At 30.3% G+C, this 20,279-nt stretch overlaps 1 protein-coding gene and 1 long non-coding RNA gene across 2 annotated transcripts in view; one reads left to right on the top strand and one right to left on the bottom strand.

Annotated features, from left to right (window-relative positions):
- The window catches only part of AlaRS (alanine--tRNA ligase, cytoplasmic), a 122,297-nt gene extending 110,407 nt beyond the window's left edge, over positions 1-11,890 (top strand). Inside the window, exon 23 of the mRNA XM_035376779.2 lies at positions 11,662-11,890. Within this exon, the coding sequence (XP_035232670.2) occupies positions 11,662-11,835 (174 nt within the window). The 3' untranslated portion in view covers positions 11,836-11,890. The remainder of the gene's footprint in view (positions 1-11,661) is intronic.
- LOC146996232 (uncharacterized) lies at positions 11,514-20,201 on the bottom strand. Its single transcript, XR_015042122.1, has 2 exons — positions 19,895-20,201; positions 11,514-19,147 (listed from the first exon to the last, which is right to left on the bottom strand). It is a non-coding gene; the product is annotated as an uncharacterized LOC146996232 (long non-coding RNA).
- Positions 20,202-20,279: the final 78 nt, after the last annotated feature.

Raw genomic sequence — 20,279 nt, 5'->3', positions numbered from 1 at the left:
AAAAAAAGTGTATTTAATGTGTTTCTCTTCAAGATATGCTATTTAGATTACTTCTTATCTTTCCTGTAAAATATTTACAAACAAATAAAGCTCATATATTTGAGATCGTTTGATATTCAAACCATATATTTATTTATTTTGAAACATCTTTAAAAAAATCTGATGCGGACTTCACATGACTTCCTTGTACACCAAATAAATTAAACACATTTTTTGCTAAACTTCATTTAAACCTATTTCGTTTGAAAATAAAATAGGCTCTTCCATTTCAAAATGCCCATTTGGAACTGCCGATTGCAATAAAAAGGGAGGTGCACAACTAGATGTTATAGCAATCGCATACAGAAACTTTCAACATTTTCCGGCTACCGTGTTTGAGTTATGCAATATACATGAATACATACGTACAGAAACACGTCGCACTAAAACTAGTCATAAGTTCCAAATATAAAATTTCAGCATTTTATGGTGAAATTATGCAAGATACGTACGTGTAAGGGTCAGGATGGAACTAATCAAAATGGAAATTTCCTTTGAAATGTGAAAATCGAAATTTTTCACTATTACAATACTTTACTTATTTCTCACAAGTCAAAATGATGTCATAAATAACTCACTTCTAATAAATTTATGATGCAATCTAAATAATTATTTAAATCTAATACTGTTATCTGGAATAAACTTAAAATATTTCAAAACTAAATATAAACATAATATTAAAATAATTTGTGAATAATTTGTATTCGAAAAATTAGAACATGAGGGCAAAAATTCTCACAAATTCCTTTTATATATTAAAAAGTATTTTCTAAGAAAATAACTGTAAAGAATGCAAGATAAATTTTTCACCATCATCGAAGCAATTCCTTAAAGAAACTCTAAATTTAAAGCATTTTACGTAGTTTCTGATGCATATTTACTAACTTTCTTATTCGGCACATACCTTGATTAAGGTACGAGCAATATACAGCATATGTGTTAGTATGCAAACTATAACGTAGCCAAATAGGAGATAAAATAACATTTTAGCAACCAATCCTGTGACGAAGATACCATATGGAGAAAAACTAATTTCACTCGCTAAATTCAACGGAGGAGAGAATCAGCTTAATTATATCCACATGGTAAGGGAGGCCCGCTTTTTAAGTAGTTTGAGTCAAAATACTTGCCGTTTTTGCGACAGACCAGATAAGTAAAGACGATTATTTTTCATGCCATTTCCTGAAAAAGCCGTAACGCTCGGGGGGTTAAGAAAGAAATTGAATACAGTCAAAAGTCTTTAATCCAGACGTCCATAATCCAGAATGATCTATAATCCGGACCTCACAAACTAAGCTACAAACTTCCTGCGCTACAACTTTTATAAACAATGCGTTGACGCATGCACATATGACCGTTATGCATGCGCGTTTAATGTATAACGGATGGCATAAGGTAAGCTAAAATTATTTAATTATCTATTTCAATTAATGTTGCAGATTACGTTGTTTCTTAATCTTCTAATTGGATCCGGCTTATTATTTTTTGCAGACTGTTAGAGCAATTTTATAAAAGTAAGCTTGAACTTTCAATTATGTCAAAAAGAATTTCCGATTCTGGAGCTGCCAAAGGATCTACAAAGTGAAAGCATGTCTCGATGTCCATCAAACAAAAAGTGGAATTGCTGCAAAAAATGGATAAAGGCATATCCTTTGTTTCTCTAACCATTCCAAAATCTGTTTATCAATTTTACGCTGCTCTGCGGAATTTGATATAACATGCGGGGAAATTGATATAACTTGCGGGGGGGAAACGTCGCAGTGTGCAATGAACTGGAAGTTGATCTGTCAGCAGTATCCTTATCTTCACAGCAGATGTTTTTATTTTATTCAGCTTATACTTCCTTACTAAATGTAGTATTTCATCTCGATGTACTCCGTCTTTGATATGACTTAAATCAAATTCCTCGTCATTATAAATATCAAGAATACACATCAAATAGTTTTCTGGTTGCAATTTTCTAATTTCGACTATACGTAATGTATGCTTTACGCATGCGCGCGTTGAAAGAAATGTTTAACCCCTTAACTGCCGCGGGCGTATATATATGCCTTGCTCAGCCGATGCGTTAACTGCCCCGGGCGTATATATAGCCCTTACAAAATACTATCAGTTGCTTTGCGGTGCTACCCGTAAAATTATTCGCAATTCTTTGGAATGCAACACCAGAATGACCTTGACGAAGTATGTGAAGGAGGATATTATTTCAGAGAAGCGTGGGGAGAAATTGGAGAAAGGGATGTGTCTAAAGTGCTGAAAGTGATGACTGCGTGGTATTGGCTAGTGTTGTTTGAGTAAAACGTATTTTTTTTTTTTTTTATTCTGTGTCCTCCGTTTTCGTTTACTTTTTGTAGTAGGTTCCAGGAATAAAGAAAGATATAACGGATGTTTAAAACCCATTTATCTTTCTTGAATTATTTTTTGATGAACTGCTCGTACTTTATATTGCTACTGAAACTAACCATTTTGTAGACGAGTATATGAACCAACAACACCTTGCAAACGAAAAATCAAGAACAATATCGTGGCATTCAACCAATTCAGAAGAAATATATGTTTTTATAGGCATACTGATTTCACAAGGTATATAACACTGAAACATGATATTACACTTTACTGGTCTAAAAATGAATTGATCGAAAACCCATTATACGGACCTTTTTTATTATAAAAACATCCTTTTTTATTATACTTACATCTTATTATATTTTTACTCAAAATATTAAATTTTGTGCATTCATTTTTTTTTTTTCTTTTACTGTTTATTTTGTGAAAGTAAACAATTTTTAGAAAGTAAAACTTGCTCTTATTTTCCCCCTAATAAATTGCATAACTACGCGCGCATATGTGAAAAACCGTGGCACTGGGGAATGAATCTTGTACGTTTTCCGCGGCAGTTAAGGGGTTAATAAAGTAAACAAATAAATATTAAGCTTTTTTTTTAGTGAATTTTGATACCCTTTAGATCATAATTGCTCTTTATTTCATAAATTACAGTTTCATATTTTTAATTTTATAATTTCTGCATGCCATCCTACCAGATTTAAACTGATGATCTATAATCCGGAATCGCCGAAGTCTCGACGAGTCCGGATTAACGACTTTTGACTGTACATAAAGAGAAAGAAAATTATTCTTCAAAGATATATACTGCTATTATTATGTAAATTACCCAGTTGTTTATAATTTCAGCCTTTACTAGAATTTCCCATTTCTATTTTCTCACCAGAATGCAAATCACGTAGACAGTTTTTAAACTGAGGTGTTTGGAGTGTAAGACAGAGTGTGTTTCTGATCTCTACTTGCTTGCTGCATTAGTTCCTGTTAGCTTTGATAATTTGTAATTATTCATCTCTGCATTATCACTTTTGACATTTGAAATTGTTATGATGATAGACTTACTGAGCTTACTTACATTTTTGGTTTGAATTTGACTCTTGTTTAATTGTAATTGTAATTGTAATTGATTTTGTTAGTATAAGAAAATGCCTTTATGTTCTAAGTCCTTTTTAAATAAGAAGCTTATTTAAACCTTTGACTGACTTTGTAGTTACTTTAACACATAGCGATAATTTGCTTCACATCTGTCTGGGGTTTTGGACTATTTAACTTTTATCAGATGAAGTAAAGCCTCATACGTACATTATGGAAAGGTTGATAGATTAGGAGATAAAGCATGCAGAAACTAGTGAGAACATTGGAAACAAATTTCTTGTTAGAAAAGATGCATAAAGAGAAGGAAATTGATATAACTTAGCCCGAATGTCTGCAAAGGCTTCAAATTAAAAAGACGCATAAATATTTTGTTGAGTACTGTTGCTACACATGTTTTGTAGCTTTTAGTGTGTAATTATCCTAATATTCTTTAAGAATCAGTGTCATAAATCACATGTATTTTAAACTGTGACATGTTAATAGATTGTGATTTTAATAGTGCTTTTTTAACAAATATTTTTAAAAGATAAATTTAATAGTGGCCATGTAAATCTATAATGAGTAATTACCAAATTTAATTATTTATAACTAATTGCTTACGCTTAAAAATTATCTCTGCATATTAAAGTGAATTATTGCCTTTCATTAATTCTTACTGTGGTCACAAGATAAAACACAAAAATATAAAGCTTATTCTTTGCATCTAGTGAGACTTAAAATAATACAAAACAACTTATCACCTCTGGTGCTTTATTGGCTTATTGGAAACTTAAGTATATTAACTAGGTTACAACCTCTGGAACTCTATGGAAAGCTGCTACACTAACTGCATCAGACAGAGCCCAACTAACTTTCAAAACTTGCCAGCCGAGCCTACATCAGACCTTTCAGGTTTATTCTGATCAGCAGATCTCTCTCTAGGCAAGCAGCAGTAGTGACAACAGCCAGTCTTTTGTTACAAATCATACTGATAATGATTTTACTTTTCAGTTTAATCTATGTCGCTCAACGTAAAATCTAGCTGCTAGTTTTTAAATGTCTAGCCTGAGCAAGTATGTGACAAAATGAGATATAAAAGAAAAAAATCAACATAAAGCTAATGGATCTATTTATTTTTAGAACGGTATTACAAAAGTGAAGTTCAGGCACAGATGGTATTTTTAATTGAATTTATTCAGTTCTCATTTGCTCATACGTCCTTAATTTTTTCATTAATGGTCCTTAAAAGTACTTAATTTCTGTGTGCAGAAATGTGTACGAACCCTGTTAAAAAGATGCGTAAATATGCACATATGTATAAAATTATATACATGTAATAAAAGAAAAATTTAGAAATACTGAGGTGAGAACACTGAGATGTAGAAATGCAGAAATTCGGATGATGAAGAACATAGATGGCATATTGAAGAGGAAGAATTCTGACTGCATAGTATGCTGAAATGTTTAATCCGTAGTAATCAGGAATCTTGTCAGCCAAGTAATATTAAATTCCATCTTTATTTAAATTGGCATTTGTGACCACAATACACTTGGCACTCCAATCATGCCTGTTTCCAGAACATTTACATTTTGAATACTACTGCAGTAAGAAGAGAGCAAGGGAAATAGCTTCCAAGTAGCACAAATTTAGAGCTAAAAGTGTGCATTTATCTAAGATGGAAGCTTACCAAGAGAAGGTTCAGGATAGAGAAGTTTCAGTTCTGAGTTGAAGTCCTGAATTAAGTATGTCATAAACGTTACGCAAGCCCTGGCATAGATTTATCTTGAGATGACACAGTCCATATATATATATATATTTTTTTTCTTTCTTTTTTAAGAATGAAGAGGAAATACCCATATTAAAAATGAGAAATTAGGGGGCTATTATTAAATTAAATTATAAAGCTGATTTACATATTTTTATCTCACATGTATGCATATACTATATATAATTAGTGATTATGGTAAACTAGAGAAACAAACTTCTAAAAGGTGTAGGACACACCTCGATGATTTGGAATCCCATAGCAATGCAGAGCTGGAAATGCAATCTTAACAAGATGTGAGGGGGGGATATTAGGGGCTGTCACAGAAAAATCATCAACAGCCACATGCACATGTGTTAGGATGGAATTAAAGACCATAAGTTTATACTAAGTCATGATCTTCTCAGTAATGAAATTGCCCAAAGGTTTGTAATGGAGTGGCAGAGATGGTGACAGCAGATAGTTGGAAGTTGCTGCGTTGTAGATAACTGTAAATTGTGGACATATTGGTGGCATCGTATAAGATGTAACTTTTGAAGATTTACGAATCACTTGATAATCTGATCACATCTTTATTACTTGTTGATTGCTCTGTTCAGACGTATCTTATGGCATTGCACAGCACAATGGGAATAGTGAGCACCCCACAATTTTAATTATGACATATTACATTTTTAATAATAAATGGAAATATGCAAGTGGAGAGATGTCCTTTAGAAAACAAGCGTAGGTGGCAGAAGAGGATTCCCACAGAGCACCTGAAGTATTTATAGTTCGGAAATTCTTCATCTGAATTCTGGATAGCAACTGGGCAAGTCTTCTCGCAATACAGAGAAATCATGACGCAAACTGGTGCAGTATGCATTCTTGAAAAGTGGATGTACTACATTAATGTTAAGAATTTAAAGGATTATTCCAATTAAGTTAGAAATTTGTTCCAACTGAATATGATTTACTGATACTTTTTGTTTATATTTTTATAGCTTATACAATCCCTCTTCCAAAGGAGGAAAAGGCTTGGAGATAGAGAAACCTTTTGAGGGGGGAAAAATTAGAGTATTAGCAAAGGAAGGGAAATTACTATTGAAAGGCCTGACGATTTATTTAGTTGTTGATACCATGATATTATATGAAAGTTTGATTAGGAAAAGCACCAGTTCACTTTTGAATCATGGAAAAGAAAACTGCTGCATAGATGTTGACTGGAAGGAAAATCACACCTGGCTGGATGGTTAAAACATTGTTTTCATTTTTGAATGGGAACAGTTGTTCCGAAACACATTTTTCATAGTTGGTACTACACTAGAGGCACTAAAGATGCTCCACAGTTTTGTATGTGCAGTTAGATTTTAGAACAGTGGAAGAAGTAGTTAAGTGAAGAGTTGTCCTTTAGCTAATGCCAAAAGGAGGATGTTGAAAAGCCAATGAAGGTATTATAGCTAGGAAATGCTTTGTTTAAGTTCTGGATGACATATGTGCAAGAGGTTTAGCAATGCAGAATTTTGTAGGACAAATGTCTGTTATTAAAATTTTGTAAGATATTTTATATTGTACATATCCCCTTAGCAGAAAAGCCTTTTGAGAAAAGTTCTATTAGTAAGTTCTATAGTATTAGCTAAGGAAGGGAAATTTTGTTCAGTATTTACAGTTTAAATGAAAAAGCAAATAAATGGCTTCAAGATGTAATTTAAAAATACTGGAATAAAACGTGATTCTGTAAATTAATCTTAGAAGTCTTTAAAAATAAATTTGTGAAGTTCTTGAAATGGCTGGAAGATCACATAAGAAATTTTGCAGTCTTGGGACAATTTTTCACATAAACTAAGTATTGATATCAATACAAAATCAAAATGTTTCTAGTGCATAACTATGAAATTTTATTAAGATTACTGCTTATTTATTCATTATGAAACAAAATCAGATGTTCTTATTCAAAAACAGTGTAATAATTATTAGACAGAAATTAAGAAAATACTATAGAGTAATTGAATAAAAAAATGGGCAAGTCCTCCACAAGCAAATCAACATAACTACTTGCTGTGGGATTTTTAAATACAGTTGGACCTAAAAACCTCTTTTCCTTATACAAGGTAACTGACCTTTGGTATTATATGAAAAATCAAAAGCTTTTATTTACTTTTATGACCATGAAATTCTTTGTAATATATACTTATAATAAAAAAGAATAAATATATAAAATTAACATTCAAGTTATTACGAATATCTTGTACACTTAAGTTAGATCTTATAAATTTAGAAAAACAGAATTGTCAGAATTTAAGTTTTGATGACGACCTTCTAAACATAAAAATTTTGAATACATCCATTAATTATTGCACATAATCATAACAGATTTCAAACTTTTATAATATAACTAATTTTTATTCATTTAACATCATACGAAATAGTTTTACTGAAATTATGCTTTTTATTAGTGTTAAGATATTCTAATTTCCATATTTGGTACAAAATTGGAAGACCCGACAGCTTTCTCTAAATACTATCATATCCATCTTATGGGCAAATCCAATGGAACAAATTAGATGTTCGGCAGTTACTTCTAAAAAGACTTCGTTCCTTTTTTTGAAGTTCAGATTTTGAATTTTTTTAAGTTCAGATTTTGAGCGTGAAGGTGCATTTGCCCCTCGCTCCCTATTTTAACTTCGCTAATTTTTCTTGTCCTTTATGCTTGATCAGATAGCCTGGCTCAGTAAAAGTAGGTGGCCAGTGCAGTTCTAACCACATGCAGTGCTGATAAGGACCACATGTTTCTGAGACTCCTTCTCCTTTATTTTCTTCTTTCTAGGTATTTCTTTCTCCTGATGAGGAGGGACCTTTAGCTGCCCTCGAAATCGAGTGAGTGTTTCATTTTACTTACGCTAAATACAAGGTTGTTTTTACGATTTTGACTTCATTCCTTGTTTAAAGGCAGCTCACCTTTTCGAACTGTGCTAAAACATTCCTTTATCTTAAAGAAAATTCGCTCCATTATATAAAAATTAATCAGTAAAAATTGCAATAATTTATCAAAACTGTGTCACACCTGAAAACTAATTTCGTATTATGTCATCTTAACTTTCTGCGTTATATATAGTTCTCAGCCAATCGGATTGAAGAAAATTTGTACTATAAATACCACTGCTGTGCAGTCTCTTTCCTTTTCTTTAGCCGCTTTGCTATTGCTCTTGCCAACGCGCTGCTGCCACTTGCTTTCTCTGAAACAAAGAATTATACATTGTCTTAAAATGTGGGGTGCATATTGCACCTATCCTGATATGTGGATCAGATTATCATCTCAGAATTTGCTTTAATAAGAAAGAAAAATTATGTTCACATCTCTGGCTATGTCTCTCTCCAAATTTTTACAATGTTACCATTTTCTAATCAAGATACCTACATAGCTTTGTCATACCGTGTACACATTTGGGAATAAACAATTCGTCTATACCACCAAGTCATTACATATATATATGTGTAATAAAAACAAATTCAGAAGTAACTGAAGAGCAGGAAAAGGAATTTTGATGGCATAGAAGTGTTGATCCATAATGACTAAGAAGTTGGAGGCGAAGGCAGATTAATCTTCAGTTTTATTTTGAGCAACATGTTATGGCTTCACACAAGTCGGCACATTAAATGTGACTGTTCCAAAAGGCTTACATTTTTGATAACTTTGTAGCAAGAAAGCAGCAGCAGACAGACAGAAGTCTAGCTAGGCCAAAGCATGGAAAGCAAATGCATTATGTTCAAGGTGAAATCCTAATTCACATTGAGTTAGTTTTGGTTCTTAATGTATTTTGATTGAATAGTTAATATTGCTGTAAAATTATTATTGCCTGCTTGAGATTTAGTTCCATTTACATCATCAGAATTATGTAAGAGTCGAATGACAGATTTTTCTCGAAATGAAGCAGTGCAAATAGAGGTTGCTATTTTTAGAATAGAGAAGGGAAATTAATTTATGCTGCTAATTTAATATTTTACATATTCTTTTTCGTACATATTTTTATATAGGTGATGTTTAAACCTCTTGTGAGCTGTTTATTTTAAATTCCTTTTTAAATTTAAAAAGTGAGCCGTCACTTTTTAAATTCCTCCCCTTTTTTATGTTTTATTATCAATTAAACAATAGCATTTCAGGGATTTCCCCCCCCCCAAAATTTTGTGTTTACATTTAAATGAATACATTATGTGAATGGTTCCGTGGTATACAACGCGTCTACCACAGTATACCTTGGAACCATTCACATATCCCTACTGGGAAGCATACTTCCCATGTAACCATTTATGGTCAAAGAGAAAATTCAATTTAATGACAATTATTTGCCATGGAAAGATTAGAAGCATATTGCAGTGCGCAAAGGAACATTAACATCACATGCTGCACACATGAAGCGAGTCCGCTTTTCTTGAGCCTTTTTGCTGCATTTCCTACATTGGCTATAGTTGGAAATCATCTCCTGCATATGATTTCCCAGCCTGGTTAAATGCACATCATCCAGTATCGCACAGTTCTTTGCTTGGAAACTAGCAGGACAGCCATTCCTTTTTCTTGAGGAATATCCATCTATTAGTTGAGCTAATGCTCTCTGAATGTGAGCTGGTCTAAACTTCTGTTTCTTTTGTTCACTTGCCATAGTACTAAACAATTTATGATGCCAAGGTCAATAAGAAAAAAAATACTATGCCACCATTTTACAGATCTTCGGCATAGTTGATTTCTTTTCGATCATAGCAACGAACCCTTCATAAGATGTTGTTATGATACAGAGACAGCTTTTGTGCAAGGTACTTCTGTTTTAGTGCGATCTTTTTTTGGTCCAATTTACTGATGTCATAATTGCTTGATTATGTGCAGTAGTCAACAAAGTAACTGCCTTATTGTCCATTCACTTTATTGCAATAACATCTTTTTTTAGTTAGGAACACTGATCCACCTCTTTGTAGTTTGTCATTAGCTTTCAGCATTGATGGAAGAGCCTTCCTTTATGGCCTCACAGTCCCCACAGAAAATTGACCACTTACAAATAGATTTTTTGCAAGACTAAAAGATGTGAAATAGTTAGCATGGGCTGTTTCAAATTTTCCTTTAGTTTAGTAACTACTGTTTCCCTTAAAAAAATTTTTTTAGCCATATTATCAGAAGTTTTCCTTCCTTGATAAATTTCTGAATATATCCAGTCTGCCAAACACCAACCTTGTACCCTTGAGTTTGCATACCTGTCCATGCTTTCAACTCATCTGATGTAATTCCAGTTTAAGACAATGTCTTTTGTGTTATGGCCCAGTCTCTTTCATTTCTTGGGCTGCTTTGCATATCAATTTGTATTGTCAACAGTGTTCTGTAAAATTATTTCAATAAAAATCATGCCAAAACAATTCTTTTCCTTGTCAGTTGAATTATATGATATTTTCAGGTTTAGCTCATTATTGTATCATCAAATCAAGGCCTGCAACTAGTTGTATTACTTAATGTTCACTACTAGACAATTACTGGTGCAAAACATGCAAAAATATAAGAAATAAGTAAATACTGTTACACTAAAAACAATATTTTCTTTATTTATTATATGAATTTATTATTTTTGAAACTAAATATTCTATTTTTTCATATGTACAAATTTCATTTTAGTTTTATATATGATGTAACAGCATTTTCACATTTCACTATTATGTATGTTATTTAGTATCCAAATTAGATAGTTACTGGCACAAAATGTGCAGAAATGTAAGAAATAAGTAATTACAGTTACAATAAAAACAATCTTTTCTTTATTTATTATATAAATATATTATTTTTGAACTAAATATTCTAATTTTTCAAATATCCATATTGCACATGGTTCTTATATATGGTGCAATAAGCACTTTCATATTTTACCCATTATTTATTATTCAATATTAGATCATTACTAGCACAAAATGTGCAGAAATATACAAAATAAAGTGTTATTACAATAAAAACAATGTGTTTTTCACATTTGCAGTAGAACTGTTGAGCAGAACAGATTGCACTTAGTGCTTTCAAACTTTAAAAAAAAAAGTGCTAATTCTATTTAAATCATTTGGCCATAGATGGCAACACAAAACTAAAGTGGCAATTAGTGTTTTCAACATTTATAGCAGCAAGGCTAATATATTATAGTAAGTTTTGCACCTTCCATGAGTATATTTCATAAGATCATGTAGGTAGGAAGTAGTGTTCCCAAGGCCTTGTAAAAAGGTTTTAAGAGAGGAATATCTGTACATTTATAAAAAGTTTTTTTGGAAAAGGGAAGCTTTATTGCCTCCCCCTTTTATTTTTTTTTTTTTTTTTTATGTTTACAATTTTATTAAGAATTGAAAAGTGAAATAAATTATTTCTCACCTAAACTGTATGTTATAGATAATAATTTATTTTACTAAATAAATTCTTGATTTTATTTATAAAATTATTTTATAGAATGCCACATCTAAGGGTCTGAAAGCTAATGAATGGGTTCAACAAGTGTCACAAACAATTGGAGGTAAAGGTGGTGGGAAACCTGAATCTGCACAAGCCACAGGAACGAATGCTGCAGCTGTACCAGAAGCCATAAATTTAGCCAAAAAATTTGCTGAAATGAAGCTTGCGTAGCTGTTAAAAATATTAGTTAAATCAATGGACCAAATAAAATTTATTTAACTATAAATATGAGGTTTTAATTCAAAACCTTGTACTATCTTCTATGTTGTGAGCATTTAAAAGTTTTCAACATAATTGGCATTATGTTGAAAGAATTTTATTGATTATGAGCAATAGTGATTAAGATAGAGCCAGTGTTGTTAGATGAAAGATGCTTCTTGTTAATGACAAAAGTGTCTTGTTAATTATGTTGAAATTATCTTACAGACTTTCTTTATACAGTAGTAATGGTGATATTTTATATATAACAAGCATTTTTACACAATATTTAATTTATTTACATGGCAGTTTGTTAACTGCCATTTTTTTTTATCTATTATTATTTTATGTATGTTCTAGAATTTTTTTCGCAATTTATTTGGATTAATTTCAAAAATGAGAGATTTTGTAATTTGAAGTACATTTTCAATTAATATTATCTGTTGTGCAATTTTTTTTTTTGTGATTTTTCTTGCAAAAGTCATCTTTAAAAAAAAGAAACCTGACTTATAAGAATGTGTGACATGTTATTTTTGTGTTTGTTATGTTTGCCATTATTTTTATTACGAAATACTATGTGGTGAAGGCTGACATGGATTTCATGCAAACACTTGAATCTGATTACAACTGAAAGTATCATCTCGATATATCGTTTGTCATTTCAATTTTGTTTAACTTTTAGTCCTTGATAAATTTTATTATTATGAATAATGGAGAAAATGTATTTTTTTGATAAAATTTTAACAATTCATACTAATTCAAATTTGCTTTTAGAGAAATTTGCTGTAACTTTACAGATCTACTGTATTGTTTAAAATAGAAATATCTATTCATGGAATTGATGAGAGAAATAGTGATAAACAAACCATCAGAGAAAATTTTCAAATTAAAATTAATCCCAAAATTAAGTAGTTTGGAAAGCCTTATAAATAACACTGCTGAAAAATAACACTTCATAAAGTAATATTATGAAGGGGGAAACCCTGGTACTTGAAAAAATTATGTTTCTTATCATAAATGACTGCCACTTCAGTTTTTAAACAGTAACCTGAAAATATATATGTATTTTTGAACCACGCTAAGAAATTAAAATGGGGACACATTTTAGTAGAAGTTTAGAGACATGCATAAACAAACATTTTTAATGAAAAATTTCTTAATAGAGAGTATCTGAAATAAATTTGGGAATGTATTATTAGTAGTTTTAAAGCTTCTAAAATTCAAAACAATTTAAAATTATACAAGTATTGAAATCGGATTAAGTTTCATTTCCAAATGTATGTGCTTAATATTGTATTTTTTGAAAAATAAACGCTCATTGGAATCAGACTATGATGTTCATAAGTAATGTAGGCTTTTATCCCTTTGGTTATATTATATATATAATATGGTTAATATAATTTTTGTGTCAACTGCAGTTAACCCTTTAACAGTTCGACCTTGAATATCTTGTTCTTTTATGCAGGCTCCTTAATGGTTTGTCGTGGAATAATGTCATTTTAAATATACCCGGAATAATAAACCGAATGGCCCATTTTTTTTTAGAATTAAAAGGTACGTCAAGAAGGGCTAGCCCAGATTTTTTTCTTAATTTCACCCCCAAATGCCTAAGGTGAGAAGCGTCCCAAGCCTGACGATAATATTTAATGACCTTCAATAGCGCAGGTAGAACTCTTGATGTTTTACGATAGTGGCCTTACACTGGTTCTAAAGAAACAAAAAATTTGTTACCAGTTAAAAAGTTAATAGAAGAGGAATTAAGAATTTCTGTTTTAAAAATTGTTTAAGAAATTTAAAAAAGAAAAGTAATTTAGATACTGTTCTGCTATCAAAAGGATTCAGGAATGTATGTATGCACATGTGTCTGTGTGCATATATGTGTAAAAACATACATACGTTAGTACATATATATATATATATTGTTTCATAAGAATAAATTGAATTTAATTAAAAAATTAAATTTAAATACATTTTTAATTAAATATTCTTTGTGCCATTGCTGCAAGGAATGAAATTTAAATTTAAACAAATTTAAATTCTTAACAAATACGTATAAAAGTAAAAAAACAAATTTAAATTCTAAAAAAATAAAAAAGCCAAAATAATTTTTAAAAAAAAAAAATGTGCAAACATGTAAAAGATTTAATTCTCGAACTAATCTACAATATCATTTAAATTCAGAAGCATAAGCAAATCAAGTGCAAAATCTATCCATGAAAATAAATCTACTAATTTAATAAATTAAAATTAAATTAAACAATTTTTTAAAAAATGCATATGTGAATGACCGTTGAGTAGGAAGGAGACAGGCTTATCAAGGGGAAGTTGCCTCCAAACCTAACTCTCCAATCATTCAATTCGTGTTTCGTCATTCATGCAGGCAAGGGTAAAAGTCAAAACCAAAAGTAATTCCAATAAAGTGGTACCCTTAGAAATTAACATTTAAGTATTAACATTTAAGATTTAAAGTTCAAAAAGGAAAATACTAATGAAGTCTTTTGAGAAACAAGCAAGTAAAGTCAAGAATTAACTTTTTCTTAAAAAATTAAACTTTTTATAAAATAATAAAATCTAGAAACCATTCTATTTTAGAAACCCTTGTCTACAGAAACTTCCCCTACACGAATATGCATATCAATAAAAAGAAACTATAAAATAACTATACATAATCCATATAAACCAATAAGAAACAAAAAGAACTAATTCACAATTTTTAAAAAACAAATATATATTTAAAAATATAATTTCATATTTAGAAAATACTTAGATACCATATAAAAAAAATACTTAAAGCAAGTAAATAGTAACTGATTCAGAAGTCAAACAACAAAAATCAGCGTTAATTCACAAAATTTTCACAGGACTAGTTTCGATGGTTTTACCGATTTTTTTTTTTTTTTTTTTCTTTTTTTTTTTTTTCGGTTTTGCAGCTGAAGATGATGGTTCGGTAAAACCATCGAAACTAGTCCTGTGAAAATTTTGTGAATTAACGCTGATTTTTGTTGTTTGACTTCTGAATCAGTATTTATTCGGCGTGTTATTGTGTCTTAATTAAGTAAATAGTAAGTTTTAATTCTAACTTACCTACTATATGAGTGTTGGGGTCTGCAAAAATGTTGTGAAAGAGAAGTAAGTGTGTTCTTCAAATTATATAGATGGCGCTTATGTAGGTAAAGTTGAGTATCAATGCTAACTTTGTTATAGTAAAAAAATTTTTTGTAAACATTAATATTAAAAATTAAATTAAATTAAATTAAAAATCCTAAAGGTAGTAATATAAATTATTTAGGGAGTTAAGTAACTAAGCCAATCAAGAGATGTTAAGTTTGCTTGAAGGAAATTAAAGTGAAGTGGTATGTGAAAAAAATGTAAACTGTTTGTAATTTGAAATGTGTGTTCTGTTGAAAAATTGTGAAAATTGTTAAAAAAATTAAGTGAAAGATTTTTTGTGTGAAAATAGCAAAAATTAAAGTAATTAAGAAAAACTGAAATGTTTTAATATTAAAGTTTTAAAGTAAAATTTCCCAAAATTTTTTTGAAATGAAGTCCTTAAAAAACCTCTAAAAATTCCCAGAAATTTCTCAAAAATTCCTTTAGGAAGTTAAATAAAACTTAAATTTGATGAAAGAAAATATTAAAAGTTTAATGAACTTGATTTCAATTGGTATATCAAAACTTAACTAAATACTGGCTAAAAAAATTGTTTTTAAAAAATTGTTCAATTTAATTTTAATTTATTAAATTAGTAGATTTATTTTCATGGATAGATTTTGCACTTGATTTGCTTATGCTTCTGAATTTAAATGATATTGTAGATTAGTTCAAGAATTAAATCTTTTACATGTTTGCACATCTTTTTTTTTTTTTTTTTTTTTTTTTTAAATAATTATTTTGGCTTTTTTTTTTTTTTTTTTTTAGAATTTAAATTTGCTTTTTTACTTTTATACGTATTTGTTAAGAATTTAAATTTGTTTAAATTTACATACATATATATATATATATAAACAAGCATACATGAACACATACATACATACATTTTCAATCCGGTTCCAATAACAGAAGAGTACCATAATTTATTATATAGATTAAACAGAATAAGAGATTAAATAATATTCTTTACATAATTCATTTACAAATTTATATCATGAATAATAAAAAAAAGTGTGATGCCTTTGACATAGTTTTGACATTGTGATTTGACTGTTTGATTTTGTTATTTAAATGCCTACACTTTTATGATTCATGATATGCGCATGAATATTGTAAAGAGGCTTAATTAATCACTTGTTCCCATTAAAATATTCCATAAATTAGTTTTTGCTTTTGGCTTATTAAGAATTTTATAAGTTTTGAATAAAAGCTTATTTTATAAAACCTTTTTTTAATTTTTATCTTTTTAGTCTTAATCCATTTTCAATGAAATTCATTTTTCAATAATGAATAATAATTTTTTTACTTCCAATAAATGTCTCAAATAATAGAAAACATTATCTAACTTTCAGTAATTACTCCCAGAAATCAGAAGTTCCGTTAAAAATTTCATACAAATTTTATTTAAAAGAATATTTTGCACTGGTGCAAGCATTAAAGTTTTGAGACTTTAGTAGTTTGTTTTGCAAATGGAAACATGTGCGAAAAATCAGGTCAGTATTAAATTTTAAAAAATTTAAATGGAATTTTATAAAACTCATTTACCATATAATATTATCACCCGCAATAAATATGTTTACAAAATTTGAACGTAGTAGCTTATCAGGAAGTAGTTTAAAAATCTTTGATGACCTTCTGTTCATAACAACAAATCTCAGGAGTGAACTAAATATCTGCTACTTCTATGCAGAAATAGTGTTCTGTCTGAAAGAGATCATCAGGATAAATTTTCGCATATTTTTAATTAATTACACATATATATAACTACTTATTCTCACTTTTGAGATTTGTTGTCATTTTATAAAAATTATCTTATTTAAAATATTTTTTCGCCTCTCCCCACACTTTGATCTTATCACCATCCTGATGAATAGAAGGTTATGAGAAACTGAAGAGTAGGTACTCATAAATTTTACTAATTAAATGCTATAAAAATACTACTCTTAATATTTGAATAGAATTTTTTATCACCTGATGGAAAGGAATTTTTGTTAGATTGCTTTTATAATTGGTAGAGTTTTATACCAATTTTAGGGTTTGGGGGGGGAATTGTTTGTTTAATTTTCAGTTGTTGCTCTACCACCGATCTCTTGAGATGACTTTCGGTTCGCCGCATATTTAGAGTGCCCCCCAAGCCATATGCACACTATACATTTACAAACATCCATTCCTTCTCCGGGATTCGAACCCGAGCTTTTCGGCATGATAGTCAGCGACGCGGACCACCATACCGGTTGGGCGGCAATTTTCAGTTGTTCATGAGTGCAATAAAAACTTTTCTGCTTAAAATGTTAATTTCTTAAAAATATTTGCAGTCTCATGCAATTTGATATTTACATGTTTTTACCATAATATTTCTTTAAAAAAAATAGAATTATAACTGTTAATACATTCATGTTATTGAAAAAAACCTCAAAATACTATTTGTAAAAATACAAGGGGAGTGCAAATGATCGTTACAACCAATTAATTGTATGGGAAGCCCATTTTCAAGTGCAGATGTTATTTTAAAAAGTGTGTCAACATGCACTCGTTCTGATGACAAAACTTTCATAGTGCTTTCTTCTAACTGTGATATTAGACAGTCTAACAGTTTAACAGTTAATTAACAATCTTATGCATATAATACCCATGCCTGCCATTCGTCAGTCATAATAGTTGGTTCATCTGCCATGTGCTTTTTAACCAGACACTTGCTGGTTTCTTTCTTAAGGCATGAAACCAATGACAGTGAAATATGCCTAATCCATTTCCATTGAGAAGTTCCCAGAACATGTTTTTGATTGAAAAATAAGCCTTTTAAGACACTACAGACAAGTATCTTTATCTCTGACAATTTCCTTAATTTAAAAAAAAAAAAAAAAAATCCATCTATTCATAGCTCAAAAATTCAGAAGGGTACTTTTTCGTTTCGCCGGCGCAGATCTCGCCAAGCTGACTTTATTGGCGACAACATACAGTATACACATAAAAAAATGTTAACAAATGTTAGTTCTACAATATTTTTATTTTGAAGGAATAAACATTTTAATAGCATTTAAAATTTTGAAAAAAGCCAATAAATAAAGATAATAAATTTGTAAAAAGACATTAATTTAAGAATTTATTATGCTTTCATGTTTCAACATCCTGATTCGCCGGTTCGTATCACGTGACCCCAAGTGATCTCATCTCACGTAAACTACGCTACAAAAATCTAATTCTCTCAGTATTCATTCAGATTAATTTCAAGTTAAATCTTAGTTTGGAATACAAGTTTAAATGCAAGAATTATTTCAATTCGTACGAATAGCTTACTGAGAAATTATGTAAAACCGCAGTGCTTTACTTCGCTAGTATATTCTCATTAGAATGGATGAATTTAACACTTGACTTTGTCTTTTCTATACTTTCGCCTTCCGATGAGCGGTGTGATTCCATCCTAATTGACTTAATTACCGCGAATGGCCTTAGGGCATAAAAATTGAACTATCTGGTAAAAATTCTATGTAATAGTATGCAAGTATTGAAAGAAACAATCAATCTGATAAGAAATGGCTGCGACTTGTTTTGAAAATGAGGCGTAAAAGGTTATTAGCGAGGATATTCCCTTTGGCCAGTTGTACCATTATTGGCAACTTTATCGCTTGCGCCGGCAAAACGGAAAAGTACCTTCAGAAGATAACGTAGAAATCTGTAAAAATAACAATAAATAAGTGAAGAATAAATTACACATGAAAAAAAAAGCAATGAATGTGTAGCACAATAGTACCAAGTGCAGTTTGACGCGCAATACTGAAATTATAAAAATGTCAAAACAAAACTAACCTTTATAGTCATATCTTTATCAATTATAACCCTTTTTTCACACATGTAATTAGTTGCCCATCGAGCACATACAATGAATTCAACTACAGAATTTACAGTCTACAAACAATGCGGTTTGGAAATCTTCTGCAGACTTTCAGTCAACAGTGGAAATGTAAAATCCTTTTTAAGTAGTGGCAACATTATCTGCAACCAATGGAGCATTCTTTTTATTCACAGACACATTTCTTGCAGCAGGTGGTTTTCTTTTACGTGACGGTTTAGATAATGAAAGTATTCGGTCGGCCCAAGGAATTGCATGTCTCCATTTGTCTAGCAACACAGGATCCTGTAAAATATATTTCAACAAGTATGTATAAATATCAGAATTCAGTTACATACAAAATAAAAATACTCTTGTTGTATGCAATTTTTTTTAACGTGACTTTGATGCAAATTTAATATTTAATGATTAAAATTTAATTTGAAAATAGTAATGGCAAATTAAAATTTAATTGCATCACATAATGCTTGAATAGTTTTACACATTCAAATTTAAAATCCTTGTGCATAATGGTTCTCACTGTGCAGTGTATCAAGATTTAAATCTTAATTTTTAACAGCCATTCAATTATGTGATTAGGTGGCATGATTTTATAATATTCATAACTTATTTAATATGCTGAATTTATCTCATGGAAAATCAATTTTTCATTACACTTATCTGCTGTTATGTTTTCAGTCAACCATGCAAGTAAAGTTAATTTTAAGCAGCACAGTGTTCATTTCCATTTATTATAAAAACCTACTTCAAACGGAAAAGGGGAAATGAGTTAATCTTCTTTTCTGTAAATGAAATATAGAGGCAAATATTCCATCATTCTTGCATAATTCCAGAAATTTATTTAACTTTAAAATCTCAGGATTGCCTGCTTTCATGCACGAAATGCAAATGTACATAAGTTATGTGAAATATTTAACTAATTTCCAGTCTATTATTTTTTAAATACCCTCTTATTTACTAGCAATCCAGACGTTCTGTAAAGTTATATAAATTCGTCTGACTGTGATCAGGCATGATATTAATGTTGCTCACCCTTTGGAGCTCTAAATATACTTGGATTCTTGATTTCCAAGCTTTTATTCTTCTGCCTAACAGATGTATAACCATTGTTGCATCCAGGGACGAAGCAGGTTGCATTACAAGAATTACTCATGATGGAAATTGACATCAAATCAATATTTTCTGTATTGCTGCCTATGTCAAATCCTACGAAAAGTAGAACAGCTAACGATTGCAGCGCCCTCTATAAATAATGCGACAAAAGTGGACCATTTTTGGGAAAAGTTGTAATACCAGTTTCCCCTCCTAGTTTATACTCCGTGATCGCGTATTTCCAAACCCTACCCCACTTTTCGAATTTTTGACGTCATGGACAGATCGACTAGTTTCGCCTGGATGGTAATTCTTGAGCATGCGC

The sequence above is a fragment of the Stegodyphus dumicola genome, chromosome 7 (genome assembly GCF_044657685.1).
Source record: "Stegodyphus dumicola isolate Sdum_Otavi_A_Nest chromosome 7, ASM4465768v1".
Lineage (NCBI taxonomy): Eukaryota > Metazoa > Arthropoda > Arachnida > Araneae > Eresidae > Stegodyphus > Stegodyphus dumicola.
Note: the sequence above shows the minus strand (reverse complement) of the source record. Positions and strands in the feature narration are given on the sequence as shown.